General features: G+C 37.2%; 2 protein-coding genes across 5 annotated transcripts; one reads left to right on the top strand and one right to left on the bottom strand.

Moving 5' to 3' along the window:
* Window positions 1–245: 245 nt before the first annotated feature.
* On the top strand, window positions 246–4,942 carry ankra2 (ankyrin repeat, family A (RFXANK-like), 2). Of its 3 annotated transcripts, none has more exons than XM_074617144.1 (9): window positions 246–334; window positions 1,141–1,481; window positions 2,088–2,246; window positions 2,344–2,409; window positions 3,020–3,117; window positions 3,217–3,342; window positions 3,488–3,554; window positions 3,712–3,792; window positions 4,053–4,942. In XM_074617144.1, the coding sequence occupies exons 1-9, from the start codon at window positions 300–302 to the stop codon at window positions 4,106–4,108; spliced, it is 1,029 nt and encodes a 342-aa protein (XP_074473245.1). In that variant the 5' UTR covers window positions 246–299; the 3' UTR covers window positions 4,109–4,942. The 3 variants fall into 3 exon arrangements, with proteins under 3 accessions (XP_074473245.1, XP_074473246.1, XP_074473248.1); XM_074617145.1 differs by having other exon boundaries at window positions 256–376; window positions 4,053–4,258; XM_074617147.1 differs by having other exon boundaries at window positions 290–348; window positions 4,053–4,258.
* A 1,336-nt stretch (window positions 4,943–6,278) lies between these two features.
* Window positions 6,279–11,232, bottom strand: btf3 (basic transcription factor 3). Of its 2 annotated transcripts, none has more exons than XM_074617149.1 (6): window positions 11,144–11,232; window positions 9,162–9,230; window positions 8,701–8,814; window positions 8,399–8,600; window positions 7,681–7,737; window positions 6,279–6,799 (listed from the first exon to the last, which is right to left on the bottom strand). In XM_074617149.1, exons 2-6 carry the CDS (start codon window positions 9,228–9,230, stop codon window positions 6,753–6,755), a joined length of 489 nt encoding a protein of 162 aa, XP_074473250.1. In that variant the 5' UTR covers window positions 11,144–11,232; the 3' UTR covers window positions 6,279–6,752. The 2 variants fall into 2 exon arrangements, with proteins under 2 accessions (XP_074473250.1, XP_074473249.1); XM_074617148.1 differs by having other exon boundaries at window positions 11,081–11,216.
* Between the last annotated feature and the right edge of the window lie 3,976 nt (window positions 11,233–15,208).

Below are 15,208 nucleotides of genomic sequence, written 5' to 3'. Positions count from 1 at the left end.
ATAATAATAATAATAATAATAATCTATTATAATTATTTTGGTCCAGGACCATAGTGATATTATTAAAATAGTGTGTTTCAAAATTTTCAAATTACACAGATAGATGGATGATGAAAAAACTTGCACTGACTTCAAGATCATCAATTTGGCAACAGGGTGTATGAGGTATTATTTCATCAAAGTTAATAAAATAAGAACATCTGTTCCAGTTGCAGCATGACGTCATGGAGCTTCCGGAACTAAAAACAAAGGGGACGTTAATAGTGGATGCACCACGTTGTGGTGCTAACCAACTGCGCATGCGTAGAAATATCACAACACCGAATGCAGAGAGGTGACTTCATGAGGGTATTTCAATAAAACAATGCCTTATAGAGTAAGAAATGTCTTAATTAACAACATAATAATAGACTTAATGTGCTTCCATGTTTAAATGTGTTTGCTGAGGTGTGTTATTGTGTCTAAATGAAGGTTATTATAGCAATAGTTGGCATGCTAACTGAGAGCTAACAGTATGAAACAGTAGAAGGAGCTGCTGTATTTAGATGAGCTTCATCAGCCCTATGCGTATAGTGAACTGTAACTAAATGCTGTTTTAAAGGTCCCTTATCATGCTCATTTTCAGGTTCATACTTGTATTTTGTGTTTCTACTAGAACATGTTTACATACTTTAATGTTTAAGAAACCCTTTATTTTCCTCATACTGTCTGCTTTAATATACCTGTATTTACCCTCTGTCTGAAACGCTCCGTTTTAGCGCATTTTGACGGAATTGCAACAGAATTGCGTTGCTAGACAACAGCTTGGGTCCATTTGTACATCCTGTCAGCTGATGACATTCACCTACACTGCAACCAGGAATAAACTGGGACACATTTAGAATGTTTATGTTTAAAATTGTGTCAAGGGTCTAAATATTGTATATTTGTGACATCACGAATGGACAGAAATCCTGACAGCTTGTTTCAAATGCAGAGTTTCTGAATACGGGCTGTTTGTATCTCCCTGTGGATTGAGTGTTTCGATACTTTCACAGTATTTATATAGGACTTATTCCTGCTTTATAATAAAAAAAACATGAAAATCTCACTTTTTTTATAATATGGGACCTTTAAATTTAAGTTGTCTCTGTGTTTCAGGCGTGCTTTAAGGTGGCTTCAGTTTAACCTCAGTGTGACAGCTTGGAAAGAGAGAATGGACAACGTTACCATGTCAACCTCAGGTGGGTCATCAGCAGAGGACATGGAGGGGATCTGCATGATGCCGGATCTGAGTGCCATCAAGACGGAGCAGTCGGTGGGTGCGAGCCCAGACGACACGGGCACCCAAAACGTGGCCATGGGCATCAAGTTCATCCTGCCCAACCGCTTCGACATGAACGTGTGCTCCAGATTCGTCAAGTCGCTCAACGAGGAGGACAGCAAGAACATCCAGGACCAGGTCAACTCTGATCTGGAGGTGGCTTCTGTTCTATTCAAAGGTAAGGCTTAAGGCAAGGCAAGGCAGCTTTATTTGTAGAGCACATTTCAGCAACAGGGCAATTCAAAGTACTTTACATAAGCATTCAAGAACATTGCGACAAAGTGCAAAAGAACATTAAGACATAATTAAAACCGTTATAAAAACATTAAAGAATAGAAAATAAAAACAAGCTAAAAATAAAAGCTAGGATAGAAGCTAAAATAGAATATAACACACAAGAGTAAAAGCTCTAGTGCAGTATAAGATCATTATCTGGTTTAATAAAAGGCAGCAGCAAACAGGAAAGTTTTAAGCTTTGATTTAAAAGAACTCAGAGTAGGAGTTGGTCCTGCAGTTTTCTGGGAGATTGTTCCAAATATTTGGTGCATAAAAACTGAACGCTGCTTCTGCATGTTTAGTTCTGACGCTGGGGACACTAAGCAGACCTGATCCAGAAGACCTGAGAGGTCTTGATGGTTCAGAACATAGCAGAAGATCAGAAATGTATTTTGACCCTAAACCATTTAGTTAGGTAGGAATGGTCATCTTGTGACACTGTCTGATGCACGAGGCTGCAACTTGTGTGAGCTCACTTACCACAACAAATGTTTTCCTTCTCTTTCAGCGGAGTGCAACATCCAGACATCCCCTTCCCCGGGTATACAAGTGCGTCATGTTTACACGCCATCCACCACCAAACATTTCTCCCCCATCAAACAGTCCACCACACTCACCAATAAACACCGTGGCAATGAGGTTTCCTCCACGCCTCTTTTGGTGCATTGTAAGTACCACAGTTTGTTTTAACTTAATTAATAAAATGTTTCAAACACAAATCAAGTCAGAATGTTAATCTATTAATGCATGTTTTTCCCCCTCAGCTTTGTCCATTCATCAGCTTGCAGCTCAGGGTGAAATGGTGTTTCTGGCCAGCAGGATTGAACAAGGTAGGCAGCACATCTGGGAGAAGTGATCTAAAACAACACTCCTACTCACTGGTGTTTAGGGCAGCAACCAATTATTATTTTTCATTATAGATTAATATGCTAATTGTTTTTTTTATTAACTGATTAATCAAAAAATTGTGAAAAATGGCAATTTCCCAGAGCACAATGTGACATCTGTAAATGTTCTTTTGTGTCAGACCAACAATCCAAAAACCAAACATATAGAGTTTACTATCATATAAGACAAAGTAAATAAGAGAATCTTCATATGTAAGAAGCAGGAACCAGAAAATATTTGGCATTTTTGCTTGAAAAATATTTGATTATCAAAAAGTTTGATGATCAATAAATTGTTTCAGCTCGACTAGTTTTATTATTTCACATAAAACTAAACAAGAAATAGTATTTGATATATATTTCGAATATTTCTTTCAATATTTCCAACATAAAATATTTTGAAGACAGCAATAAACATAAGAAAAGTACGTACTGTAGTATCTTCATTGCTTTTAAATATTACAGTAGTGAGTCTCGCCCAAAGGATAAGTGGGTACGGTGATGAAAATATATGTATTGATCATGTTTATCTTTTTCTGCATGATTTGAATAGAGACTGTAATCAACCTCCAAGATGAGGAAGGCTTTACCCCCCTGATGTGGGCCGCTGCACATGGACAAATCGCTGTTGTCGAGTTTCTGCTCCAAAACGTATGGAAAACGTGATTTATTATTCAGATCTCATTGTTATATTATATTAGAGCGTGTCCTCTTTATTTATTTACTGATCGGTGTCTTTCTTCGCCGTAGGGTGCTGACCCAAACCTCCTGGCTAAAGGGAGGGAGAGTGCACTGTCGTTGGCCTGCAGTAAGGGATACACTGATATTGTGAAGATGCTCATTGACTGTGGCGTTGATGTCAATGAATATGACTGGGTAAGAATGCTACGCTTTTATCACATGTTCACTGGATCTGCTTAAGTAGACAATCATGCCATCGATTGACAGCCCTACTTGCTATAAAATGAAGCCCTGTGGCCGTCTATGTGGCCTGTTTTGATGTTCCTTCTGTGGGTTTCAGAATGGAGGAGCCCCTCTGCTGTACGCTGTCCATGGGAACCATGTGCGCTGTGTCGAAATCTTGTTAGGTGAGGACAAATCTTTTACTGAAAGTAACAGAAATATCCATCTGTGTTATGTCTTATAGGATAAACATAATTCTTTTGTGTATAGGTAATGTTTAGTGTTGCGTCTAACCGAAACATGTACAATAATAAAGTTTTGATATGTTTGTATGTCTTCCAGAGAGCGGTGCTGATCCTACCATTGAGTCAGATTCTGGATTCAATGCAATGGACATGGCTGTGGCTATGGGCCACCGGAATGGTATGTGTAAATTAAACACATGGTCTGAGCGTACATGTAAGGGTATACAACATGGAGGTACACACAGACTGAGAAACAGATGTTTGTCTTGTGAGGACAATATTCATTTCTCACAACCTCAAACTGTCTCATTCCTCTGAACCATAGAGCCAAATACCATTTTGTCTCCCTTCTCAGCCACTTGAGAAAGTTTGATTAGTATTCACTTTGAAATGACACACAGCTCTGTTCAATAACATACTGTTTGTCTCTGTGTTCAGTTCAACAGGTGATGGAGGCACACTTACTGAAGTTACTGATGGGAATCAGAGAATGAACTGTGACACTTGAGGAAAACGAATACCGTTAGGGACGGCGCCGGGCTCTGGACAATCATGTAGCACGCCCAGGCTGTCGGCCAACAGGAATATTTTATTCCATTAAGTGACATTTCAACAGCGTCGTGTCATATCAACATCATTTTGTTGGCATCATGCACATGAAGGTTTGTACTGTGTGAATTGTCAATTTTAACTCTGCACTTTTTCCACCTTGAATGCGGAGCAGCAAATCTGATCTAAATACACCGACAGATTTTAAAAGAACAAAAGTGTAAAATTGAGTTCTTGCACTCAAATGTGGAGTGCAGTGTCGGATTGATTTTACTTTAACTAAGCATGGAAGTTTTGTTTGAGTCTTTTAATATCTTATATTACATTACATGCCGTCATTGGCATCCTTTCCCCGTCACGGCAAGTGTTTTATAAACTAACTTATTAACCGTAATAAGAAAACATTTTTAAGAGTAAAAGAATATTAATGTCAAATGTTGAACTGCCTCATGTTCATACCGTCTGGTCTTCATAGTGAGCACATTTCTGATGCTCATTTTGCTCTTATGAAGACTACAGTGGGAGGATTGGGTGTTTTTATGACGCTGCCAAGCTGTTTGTTGGTCCTGAAGTTCTTTGTGTTGGTTGGACTGGATTTATTTATTTAAATAATTTAGACATTGTGTTGTGATGTGCTAAAATCCTCATATTGATGCAAGTCTTGTTTTGTTTCTGTGTATTGTGATGCTAATGTCCACTGATATGTTGTGAATTTTAAAAACACCTCACACCTCATTAAAATATCCGACAAGGTTATTGTGGTGCTGTTTGCCACGGTATGATGGTGCTTGTGTTTTATACCGCTCACAAGTGGTGTATCAACGAGTAACGTGCTGACCTCACTCATTCTGTACAGATATTTATCTGATTGCAAGTCGAAAAGGTCAAACCCTGTTTATAATCACTGATATGAAGCCGTTATTTAATTAAAAGATCTCTTTGAACTGCAATGGGGACAATACATACTTCTTTAGTAGCTGTTGGGGAGAAGGTAAAGATACAGCATTACATAGTTATGAGCTAACAATCTAATAACATGCATTTTGTCGTTATATATTTTGTCTATTCGTATGATTATGTCTGTCTTATTTGTGTCTTGTATCTGCACCATTATAGTGTAAGAGAAAATACTTTTCTTATAGTTCAGATTTATATATTAAGCAAAATCTTATGTCTGGTGATGCGGTCAGGATTCAAGCAGTAAGAAGAAAAATACTTTTCCTTATTTCAAATCTACTTGAGCTTTTTCCGTGAAGTGCTCCTTTAACTGAGTTGTACAATAATGTAAACAGTCTGGTCAAAGGTCAACCTGCACCCTTAAAGGGATAGTTTGGGTGTTTTGAAGTGGGGTTGTGCGAGGTATTTATCCATAGAAGGTGTATGACGTGGCTGTCAGAAAAACACATTTTAGACGCCTAAAAAAATCAATATCAGTTCAAGTGTACCCTATATTTAGATTATTTTCACTGCTTTACCTTGCTGTCAGACATCCCTTTCTAACTGAGGACTGAAGCCGTTGTAGCTATCTATACTCTCGCCAAAGCCACCAGACTCCATTGAAAAATCTGTAATTTTACCTCGCAGAACACGGGGGTTGCTGGTCTGCCGCTGCCTCGATCGGTTAGTTTGTTTGTGCTATTGCGTCACTTTGCTGAATCCGAACTAACCAAAGTCATAAAATAACACAAACAAACTAACAGATTGAGGCAGCGGTAGACCAGCAACTCCCGTTCTGCAAGGTAAAATTATTATTTTTTTTCCCCAATGGAGTCTGGTTGCTTTGGCAAGTGCATAGATATTCTATTATATTCTAAATATAGCATACATTTAAACTGATATAGATTATTTTAGGTGGCTAAAATATGTTTTGCTGCCATCTCCATCTACAGCAGTACATTGTTTCGCTTCCGTGCTGATGCTCCTGTCTGCTTCTCCAAACTGGGGGTGTGCCGACTGTCATCTACTGTAGGTAGTACACCTACTATGGATAAGTACCTCATACAACCCTACTTCAAAACACCCGAACTATCCCTTTAAGGATGCTGACCAATTTACAGAAGAGTAACTACAGCACTTCAGCTGAATCGTACTTGAGCGGAACAAAACAGACAGAAATTGTGTTTATTTATTGACAGTAGCAAAGGTTTATTCCAGATATGGTGAATTGAGTGAGGCCACAAAGAATTAAGGTTCAGTAACATGGAGAAAAAACATGTACAGCAGGAGCCTTAAACGTCACATTTTACACACACAATCGTTCACTCTAACTGGACATACAGAGCACAACAAGCATTTGGGGAGTCTGGTGGAAAAGTAGTGGAATGAGTACTAAAATACCTTAAATACTGCCACCCCCGCTTTTTAATACTTCAGAGTACTATTCTAGAAAATTACTCAAAAATAATTAACAAGAGTAGGCAAGTACTTGGTTCAGGTGTTGCACATTTTACATAATGCTCAAGTTGACAGATGTTCCATCTTCTCAGGTACTTTAACTGTTAGCTTTCCACCCCTCGAAATAGACAGAAAAACATCTTGTGCCTCACATGGTCCTGTCAAGTTTTGACACTTCAGGGAGTCCCGCTTCCCCTAGTTAGCCTCATCCTTGGATGCTTCATCGAAATTCTCCACCAGGTCTGAAACAACAAAAGATTCAGTGGTAAATTGATTGAGTCGGAGAGAAGAGGCATGTCCATCTGCGCAAACGACTCTCAGAGGTGCCAGAGCACAATTCAGGAAAAGTGTGTTTATGTGAAACGTGATACGAGGCGTAATGCAATCCGAATGACTTGCTCATCTTTCCCCACTACTCCTGCATAGACTGCAATGTGCTCGGCAGATGAGGCACCGCACAACTACTGAAAGCAGCTGTAAAAATTATGGCGTAAAGCATCAAAAGGTTGGCTTCAATTACTCCATGAAATGTGAGAAATCTGCCTTTCAAAGTTTTTGGCTCAAAGGGGTCGAGGGTTAAAATGGAAACAATTCAAAGAGGTCTGAGTAAACATGTTCCTTCAGTGGGAGAACAAAAAGGAAACTTAACTCCAATAACAACATGATGGCGATGGCTGTTAACCCCAGTGCCATCAGGCTCCGACTGCTCCCATCGCTGAATACATGTGTAATCGTTTGTTACATTAGTGAGAGCACCGGCTACGGGGAGACAAGTCCTGGGAAAAGCCGAGATTATTGTAATGGCAACCTCATGTGTTTGGCCTATTTTCCTCACAAAGAAAAGCAAACTGGATCTTAAGATCTTATAAACAATGAACACGAGAATCAAACATTGCACCATCATTCTAAAGTCATTGATGAAGCCCCCTTCATTTGACCCCTTTTCACAAGCCAAAAGAAAACAAACCTGCCATGGTTATTTAACTGAGATGAAGGAGAAAAGACGTGCTCCATAATGGACAAGTGTGAAGGAGTATTTCCAAATAAGACCGCGAAGGAGTAATCTTTTATTTTGACTGGTGGAACAAATAATTGTGAATGGACAGATGATTAATTTGCTCACCTGGAACGTCATCATCTTCTTCTTCTATTGTTGCAATCGGCGCTTTTCCATCTGCAGCTGCAACAACAGAAAAGATCTGTGAGAACCTTGAAGAGCAGTTTAAATGGTGACGTGGCCATAAAACAATCGAGGTTAAATCCTGATAGCAAGACTCGTCTCTTTAACCTTTTTCACTCTATTTCAGAGACATTTTTGTCTCTTTTAGGGGGTTACAGGGGGTCTTTAGGGGGAGATAGCAGGTCAGCAGTAGATGTCACATAGAAGTGGTGTACATCATCTGAAAGCTGGGAACCTGAAGATTAATTTGAGATGCTGCTCAGCACTGTGTGTCAAGTTGTTCTAGTCATACATCAGAAATAAACTGGAAGTAATTCATTTATTATTTTAAATACATTTTGAAAGTGTATAAGGTCTTAGAACATTATATGATGGTCATCCCCAGGCTCTATTGTGTCTCATAAGTTGTTGCAATTGATCAAAGTTATCAATAATCTCTCCAAAATACCACATTAAGACACCAAGACCTTGAGGAACACCATAGAAAAAAGCCATTCTGTGATTTGGTATCAAAAACTTTTGACATTTGCAGACGTCTGCGAGAACTGCATTTTTCTGCGATTGGATGGCGAGCACTTCTGTTCTGGAAACAGCTCAGAAATCTGCAGTGTCACATATGCTAAACTTCATTCAACAAGCTTCAGTGTGACAGGTTACTGACCCTGTTTGGGCAGCGCCTCAGCGAGTCTCCTGAGGCTCGTCAGGCTGTCGGCTCCCAGCTGGTTCAGGATGCCAGGCAGCATCTCGGTCAGCTGTTTGGTCTCAGCGTGGCCGGTGATGGTGAAGGTGTTGGCAGCGAGGGAGGCCTGCACTTTGGGATTGTTGAAGTGGATCACTGTTCCTTGATTTGTAAACATGTTAACCTGGAGCAGACCAAAGTTTTACACCGTTAACAACAAAATAACAAGCAGTACTGAAACAGATTCGCAGTGGGACAAAGCTGAGATGAATGTTTATGCCTACCTCCTCAATGCCAGAGATATTGTTGACACCGAGTTTCTTCAAGGAGAACTGGAGCTTTTTGTCATCTGCGGTTGCCGTTCTGTGTACAACCTTCTTCTTTCTGCGAGCACTTCCCTATAGGGACATTCATACAAACATGTCTCTGTGTAAACCTCCAGTTCTTAACTCATTCATCATCTTCTGCATCTATCATAAGCTGTGGGCTAAATGTGGGACTTCTTGGGCCTTAAAGCTAATGGCTGTTTATAGTCTTTGTATTTTAGTTCACTCTACGGCCCACAGTAACACAAACTATAGATATAACTGTCTGTTGTTATGGAAGCTTCCTTTAAAAAAACTTGTTCAGAGCTTAATGTGTTTAGCTGCACTGCCTGACGTGTCTTAAAGCATTAAGATAGCAGCAGAGCGCTTTGCAGGAAATCAAGCATTTCATGTAACCTGCGATAAAATAAGTCACTCACCTTTCCGCCGATGCGGACTTGTGCTTGTAGTTTAGCAAGTTTTTCTTGATTCATAATTGCTTCTTTCATCTGAAAAAAGAAAGTACATTGCATAAGATTTATGTTAAGTGTATCTTTATATTGACAGCCTCCATGTTTAACAAACTTTTTAAATACATTTTCAGATATTTAGCAATTAACTCATGTAATGCTGCAATATTCTCTAGTCTTTCTCACAGACATTACAAACTTACGATAACATAAAAACAATACGGTGACGACAGAAAAACATGTTTGGGGTAATTTCACACAACTTCATGTGGTTGCTGAAAATACAGCACAAAGCAGGCCCGAAGCACACCATGCAAGTGAGGATAAAATGAGACATCTGTACCAAAACAAATCTTAGTTGTCTGATATCAAGTAACAAATTGAGGCTAGTAGTGCATTTAGTGACTAGCACTTGGCGTGATCTGGTTCATTCATGTGCCGACTGAAAGCTCTGATCTCATTTGAGCACTGCAAACACAAACTATATTGTTGGAAAATCTAACCCAAAATACAAACAATATGGTTTACATGCATGGTGTGTAACAGATAATGGAAAGATGGTAGCAAGGTGATAGACATCAGGTGAATGGCCTTCTTCTTGTGGGCTTTATCTTAACTAGGTGGCTGTATATCTGATCCCATTCCTTCTGACAACATGAATTATGGGAAGACAAACACACCAGGTGCAGCTGAAATGTGACATGCTGACAATCATGTTATACATATACAAAGTGATGATTGATTTTATTCTTCATGGAGCTGCCTCTCTGGCAAATCATAGATAACATAACAACTTCATTACAAAGAAGTGTTGCTATCCCTACTTTGTCATGCAAATGTGCAAACTTAAAAAACATTTTTAAAAACAATAAGTAGAGTAACATTATACAATCTATCTATACCATCTATGGCATGATCATATAACAGTGCAGCATGTATCACATTGCCACATTACTGTATTATGTACCAGACATATAACAACCATGTTAAACACATCTCTGCACCTTTTTTCCCTATAAATTGATATAGAAAATGAAATTTAAATCATGAGCTCTCAAATATTTACACCAATACATACATACAGTGTAGCCATGTATTATTATGCTCCCAGTAGACCACTTACACACCAAAAAACTGACAATAACCTGATATTTTCAGGTGGAATTTAATTTCATTCTCACTGTGCAATATCATTTTCCACTTGTGCAATTTTGTTAATAGTCTGTTTATTGTCAATACTATATATACTGCTCCTATTTTGTTACACTTTGTTTAGCTCTTTATTTACTGTGTTAGCTGATGCATCTTGTTTTTTGCACTTTGCTGCTGTACACTGCAATAAAGAGATATCTGATCTTAATACCTTATCTTACCTCCAATACCTCCCATCCTAATGATTAACAAGGTGTAAACAAGTGATGGCATGTTATCACATGTAAACACACACAGGGAGGAGTAGGAGCTGTGGTGTGGGTGTGGTAGTCAGCAGTTAAACCATATTCAAAGCAGTAAAGCAGACATTAAGAAGCCAAAGAGGAGCTGTCAGTGTCACAGCCAGATGAGCTAAGTTTGGTTAATTAGCTACAGAAAGCTAACAGTTCCTCTTTTATGTTGTCTGGATTGTGGACAACAAACAGAGGATAGCCACATAACAGAATAACAAACTAAATAGTGAACGTCTGGTAGTTTTAAGATAGAGTTTAAGGACTATTTGAGCAGACCTTTGTGCAGAAACAAGGTGTGGTTTTTAGCTTTTTGTGCAAGAACTTGTATGCTAACTTCAGCTAGCTCGTTAGCTAACCCGTCACACAAACACACACGTTGTCAGTAAAGTTAGCTTCACACCGAGCCAGACTTCAGCCATCTAGTGAGAAAAGGCTTTGGTTTACCTCTCGCCGTCGGTTCGGGAGAAAACAGTGCGGAGAAGAAGGTATTTAAAGCTCCTCACTGACCTGTAAACTAACAGCAGACACATGCGGAGGAGCAAGATGGAAGCGAGAGAGGAGGCCGGAAGTGACGTAGTTACAGCAAAAAGCGCATTCTTGTGGCGGGAGTTTTACGTGCCCGAAGTTCAGTTTTGCAGGCAACACTCGAAACTCAAATCAATAAAGGTTCAGATTAGGACAGTTTTGGTTTTGTGCTGCTCCAGATTGAGAAGACATGAACTATAAAATAAAAGTTAACTAATTTTAGTTTAACTAAATTTCAATGCATATTTAAGAAAAAAATATATAAAGTCTATTATAAGATATAACTTCAATGGTTGTTCTACAGACCCCTGGAATGCACTGTTTTACATTATAGATAGATAGATAGATAGATAGATAGATAGATAGATAGATAGATAGATAGATAGATAGTAACTTTATTGATCCCGAGGGAAATTCAAGTTTCCAGCATCACAGTTCCAAAGTGCAAAACATGTTTATAAAAAACGTAGCAAAAAAGTTAGTAGTACAAAGTACAACAAAAATATACCAGATATAAAAATACAAGGAGATGAAGAATACTGTTAAAACTGAATATTGTGCAGGGCAATTATGCAGGATATAGTGCAGTGCAGTTATGATGAAATCAAAATTACGTTTGCCTTTTTTTTAAATTTAATACAAGCAAAATACACTTAACAAACATTACAATATGATGACATGGCAATTTAACCACAATCAAAATACAGAAAATACTTAGACAATAAGATTCATATTAGGGAGTTAGGATATCTTTGGGTTTGTGCTGCCCCAGATTGAGAAGACATGCACTATAAAATAAAAGTTAAATAATTTTAGTTTAACTAAATTTCAATGCATTTTTTTTTTTTCTTAAATTTTAAGAAAAAAAAATATATAAAGTCTGTTATAAGCTATAACTTCAGTGGTTGTTCTACAGACCCCTGTGCAATAACATGCTGATCACCCTGTGCAATAATTATATGATGCTGTGCAATAATTATATAATTATCTGACGGACACTTTGTGCAATAATCTGGCAAAACTGTCATCGCATCAATATACATATTGTATTTTTATATTTTATATTGTATTATCTTTTTACATTTTTTATATATATATTGCACTATCTCTTTTTTTATTGTATTCTTTTTTCATTAGCACCTATGGGATTGTCACAATCTAATTTCGTTGTACTACACAATGACAATAAAGGGCTTGAAATCTTGAATCTTGAAATGTAATGCATATTTAAGAAAAAAATATAAAGTCTGTTATAAGATATAACTTCACTAGTTATTCTACAGACCCCTTGAATGCACTGTGTTACATTATGATGAAATAAAAATTACTTTTGCTTTTCTTTTATAAATTCAATACAGGCAAAATACACATAGCAAACACCACAATATGATGACATGACAATTTAACCAGAAAAAAATAATAATACATAAAACACTCAGACTAAAGGAAAACGAAAAAAAAAAAGAAATGATGAATAATACATGAAATACAGTCTTCAGTCGGTAATGATAAAGACAATCATTGTTAGCAGCAGAAATTACATAAAATAGTTTTGGGTATTTTTTCCCCCTCAGAACGTTCCTAATAATTTTACAACAGCACAGTTAATATGCATGAAAATATATTATTTGAAAAATGTTTTGCCTTAACATCATAAACACAATAATGATATAATATTGCCATTAAACACACCTTTCAATGGCAAAAAGTCTGATTAGACAACAAGCACGATTATGATCCAATGCCAACTCAGGGCAACAAGACCCCCATGTTCTCCTCAGGATTATTTACATCCTGCAGAATTATGAATATGAAGGATCATTGAAGGAGAAATACCTCAAAGTGAGAGGTGCTAATAAGTGGACACCTTCATGATTGCCAGATATCCTGTGAGGGGTGGACTCAGTAAAAACAATGTGTGTCCTACCCATATATGACACCTTCAGAAGACTCCCCATTCAGAGGTCTTCTGGGCTGTGGATAACCCGGCTGATGGGATGTTTATCAGAGGATCAGCAACTTTTTTATCTCAAATCTTTTGATTCTATTCTGGGGATCACATCAGGAATAAACCCCACCCTTTATTAGAATTATTAAATATTTGTGTTTAACTCTCCTGAAGTCTTAAGCATTCCTCAAAGGGAGGGCAAATCCAAATCACTTCCTAAATCTTTCCATACCTTGTTTGTTTGTGTTACTACAAGTATGAGCCAATTTTATTATAAACCAGTACTCTAGTGTGCTGATGAGGTTATTTCATTAGACGTTTCATGACGACAAATAACTAAATTATCCTTTTACTCTATTCTCCATTAAACACATTAGCACATAAAAGATGTCCATCATATCCTAATGTGCACATGGCACTGGTTCTCCCTTGAAAAACTTGCACCTATATCGTGACCCTTTGACCTCTTATCATTCAACTGTCTGCTGCGTTGAAAGTGAAAAGGTTTTGGTGAGAAAGTAGTAATGCATCAAATTCATTTTACATACTAATGATGCACATATACAATATGCACCCTGGCTTATCTTCCTAAACATATTGTGTAAAAAACAAACTACAAAAATAAAAATGTATACATTACTACTGCCCTTATAAGTTCTTTTTAGTTTAAATATTTTCTTTTTTTTGTATCACAAACTTGAAGCAAATATTTGCACCTAAACAATAAATGAATAAATGAGCATAAAACATAAGCATATTCTCTTTTAGATGTACAGTGTGTGGACAACAATAAACCTTTAGGAACATGCTTCTATAGATGTACTCCAATACAGACAACATTTAGCACTGACTTGATGAACAAATGTTTTTGAGTAATTCACCATATCGTTTAAAGGTCTGAGGAATAAGACAGATGGGGAGAACTAATACAACTGTTTAATGTCCATAAACATTTCATTTTTGTAAAGAATTTTCCCCTAATTTCTTCATATGTGCTAGGAAATGTTGCTCTGTCTCCACCTGTCTCTGTGGACTGTCTGTCTGTCTGTCTGTCTGTCTCTCTGTGTCTCTCTCTCTCTCTCTCTCTCTCTCTCTCTCTCTGTTTTGGTGACCCTCCTGCAGTCAGTCATGGATTGTGTTAAACCAGTTGTTGCTAAGTGTTTTCTTGGTGCCCCATGGCACAGAAACAGCCTCTCGGAGCTCAGAGGGGGATTTTAGAAACACTTTAGAGGAGGCTTACCACACATGCTGCTGCTGCTGTTGGAGGTGTTGGCTCATAGAGAAAGAAAAAATCCTAAATCCATAAACTTCACTTTATTAAATCGAAATACACTTAGCTTTTGAATAGTTTCTAACAATTAAACTAACTTATAAAATAAAATAAATTAAACGTCTGATGTTGACTTGATGTACAAATGTTCTTGAGTAATAAAGTTTAAATAATAATAATATATAATAAATGTATTTATATAGCACTCCTCAAAACAGATGTTACAAAGTGCTTCACAAGACAATAAAAGCAGATAAATAAAGTAAAAGATATGTCAACTGCTAAAACATAACATCACAGAACATATCAATAATAATAGAAGTGGTAAAATGGTAGGACAAGTTCATAAAACAAATATACATTTAAAAAGTCAACTTATTTTCACTGAAGGTTGAAGTTTTATTTGATAAACACATGATTGCTGATTAAACACAACACACTTCTTAAATCATCACACAATCCATGCAGACTGCTTATTGATTATTATATTGATTATTAGGGTCAAATCAGTGAGGCGATATGAAAAGTGATCAGGCAAAACTATAATCGATTAAAACAACATCAGTCTTGTCGACACAATTTCTCATTATCTGCATTTATGAACAGCATTGATTCATTCACTTTATTTTAAATAACTAATGAAAAAAAATATTTAACTATTAATTAACTCATATAAATTGTGCAGCAAATGTGTGTCTAACTTTTTCTTTAAATGTTTTTCATCAGATTAAATTGTGTCCATAGATTGAAAACCAATAATCAATATAGAATATTGAGTTTATTTTAGTGCAGACTATATACTTTCATTTCAAACTGTGAAGTGGCAGAA

Source organism: Sebastes fasciatus, chromosome 19 (genome assembly GCF_043250625.1).
Source record: "Sebastes fasciatus isolate fSebFas1 chromosome 19, fSebFas1.pri, whole genome shotgun sequence".
In the NCBI taxonomy this organism is placed as follows: Eukaryota; Metazoa; Chordata; class Actinopteri; order Perciformes; family Sebastidae; genus Sebastes; species Sebastes fasciatus.
This window is presented reverse-complemented; position numbering and strand designations above follow the sequence as displayed.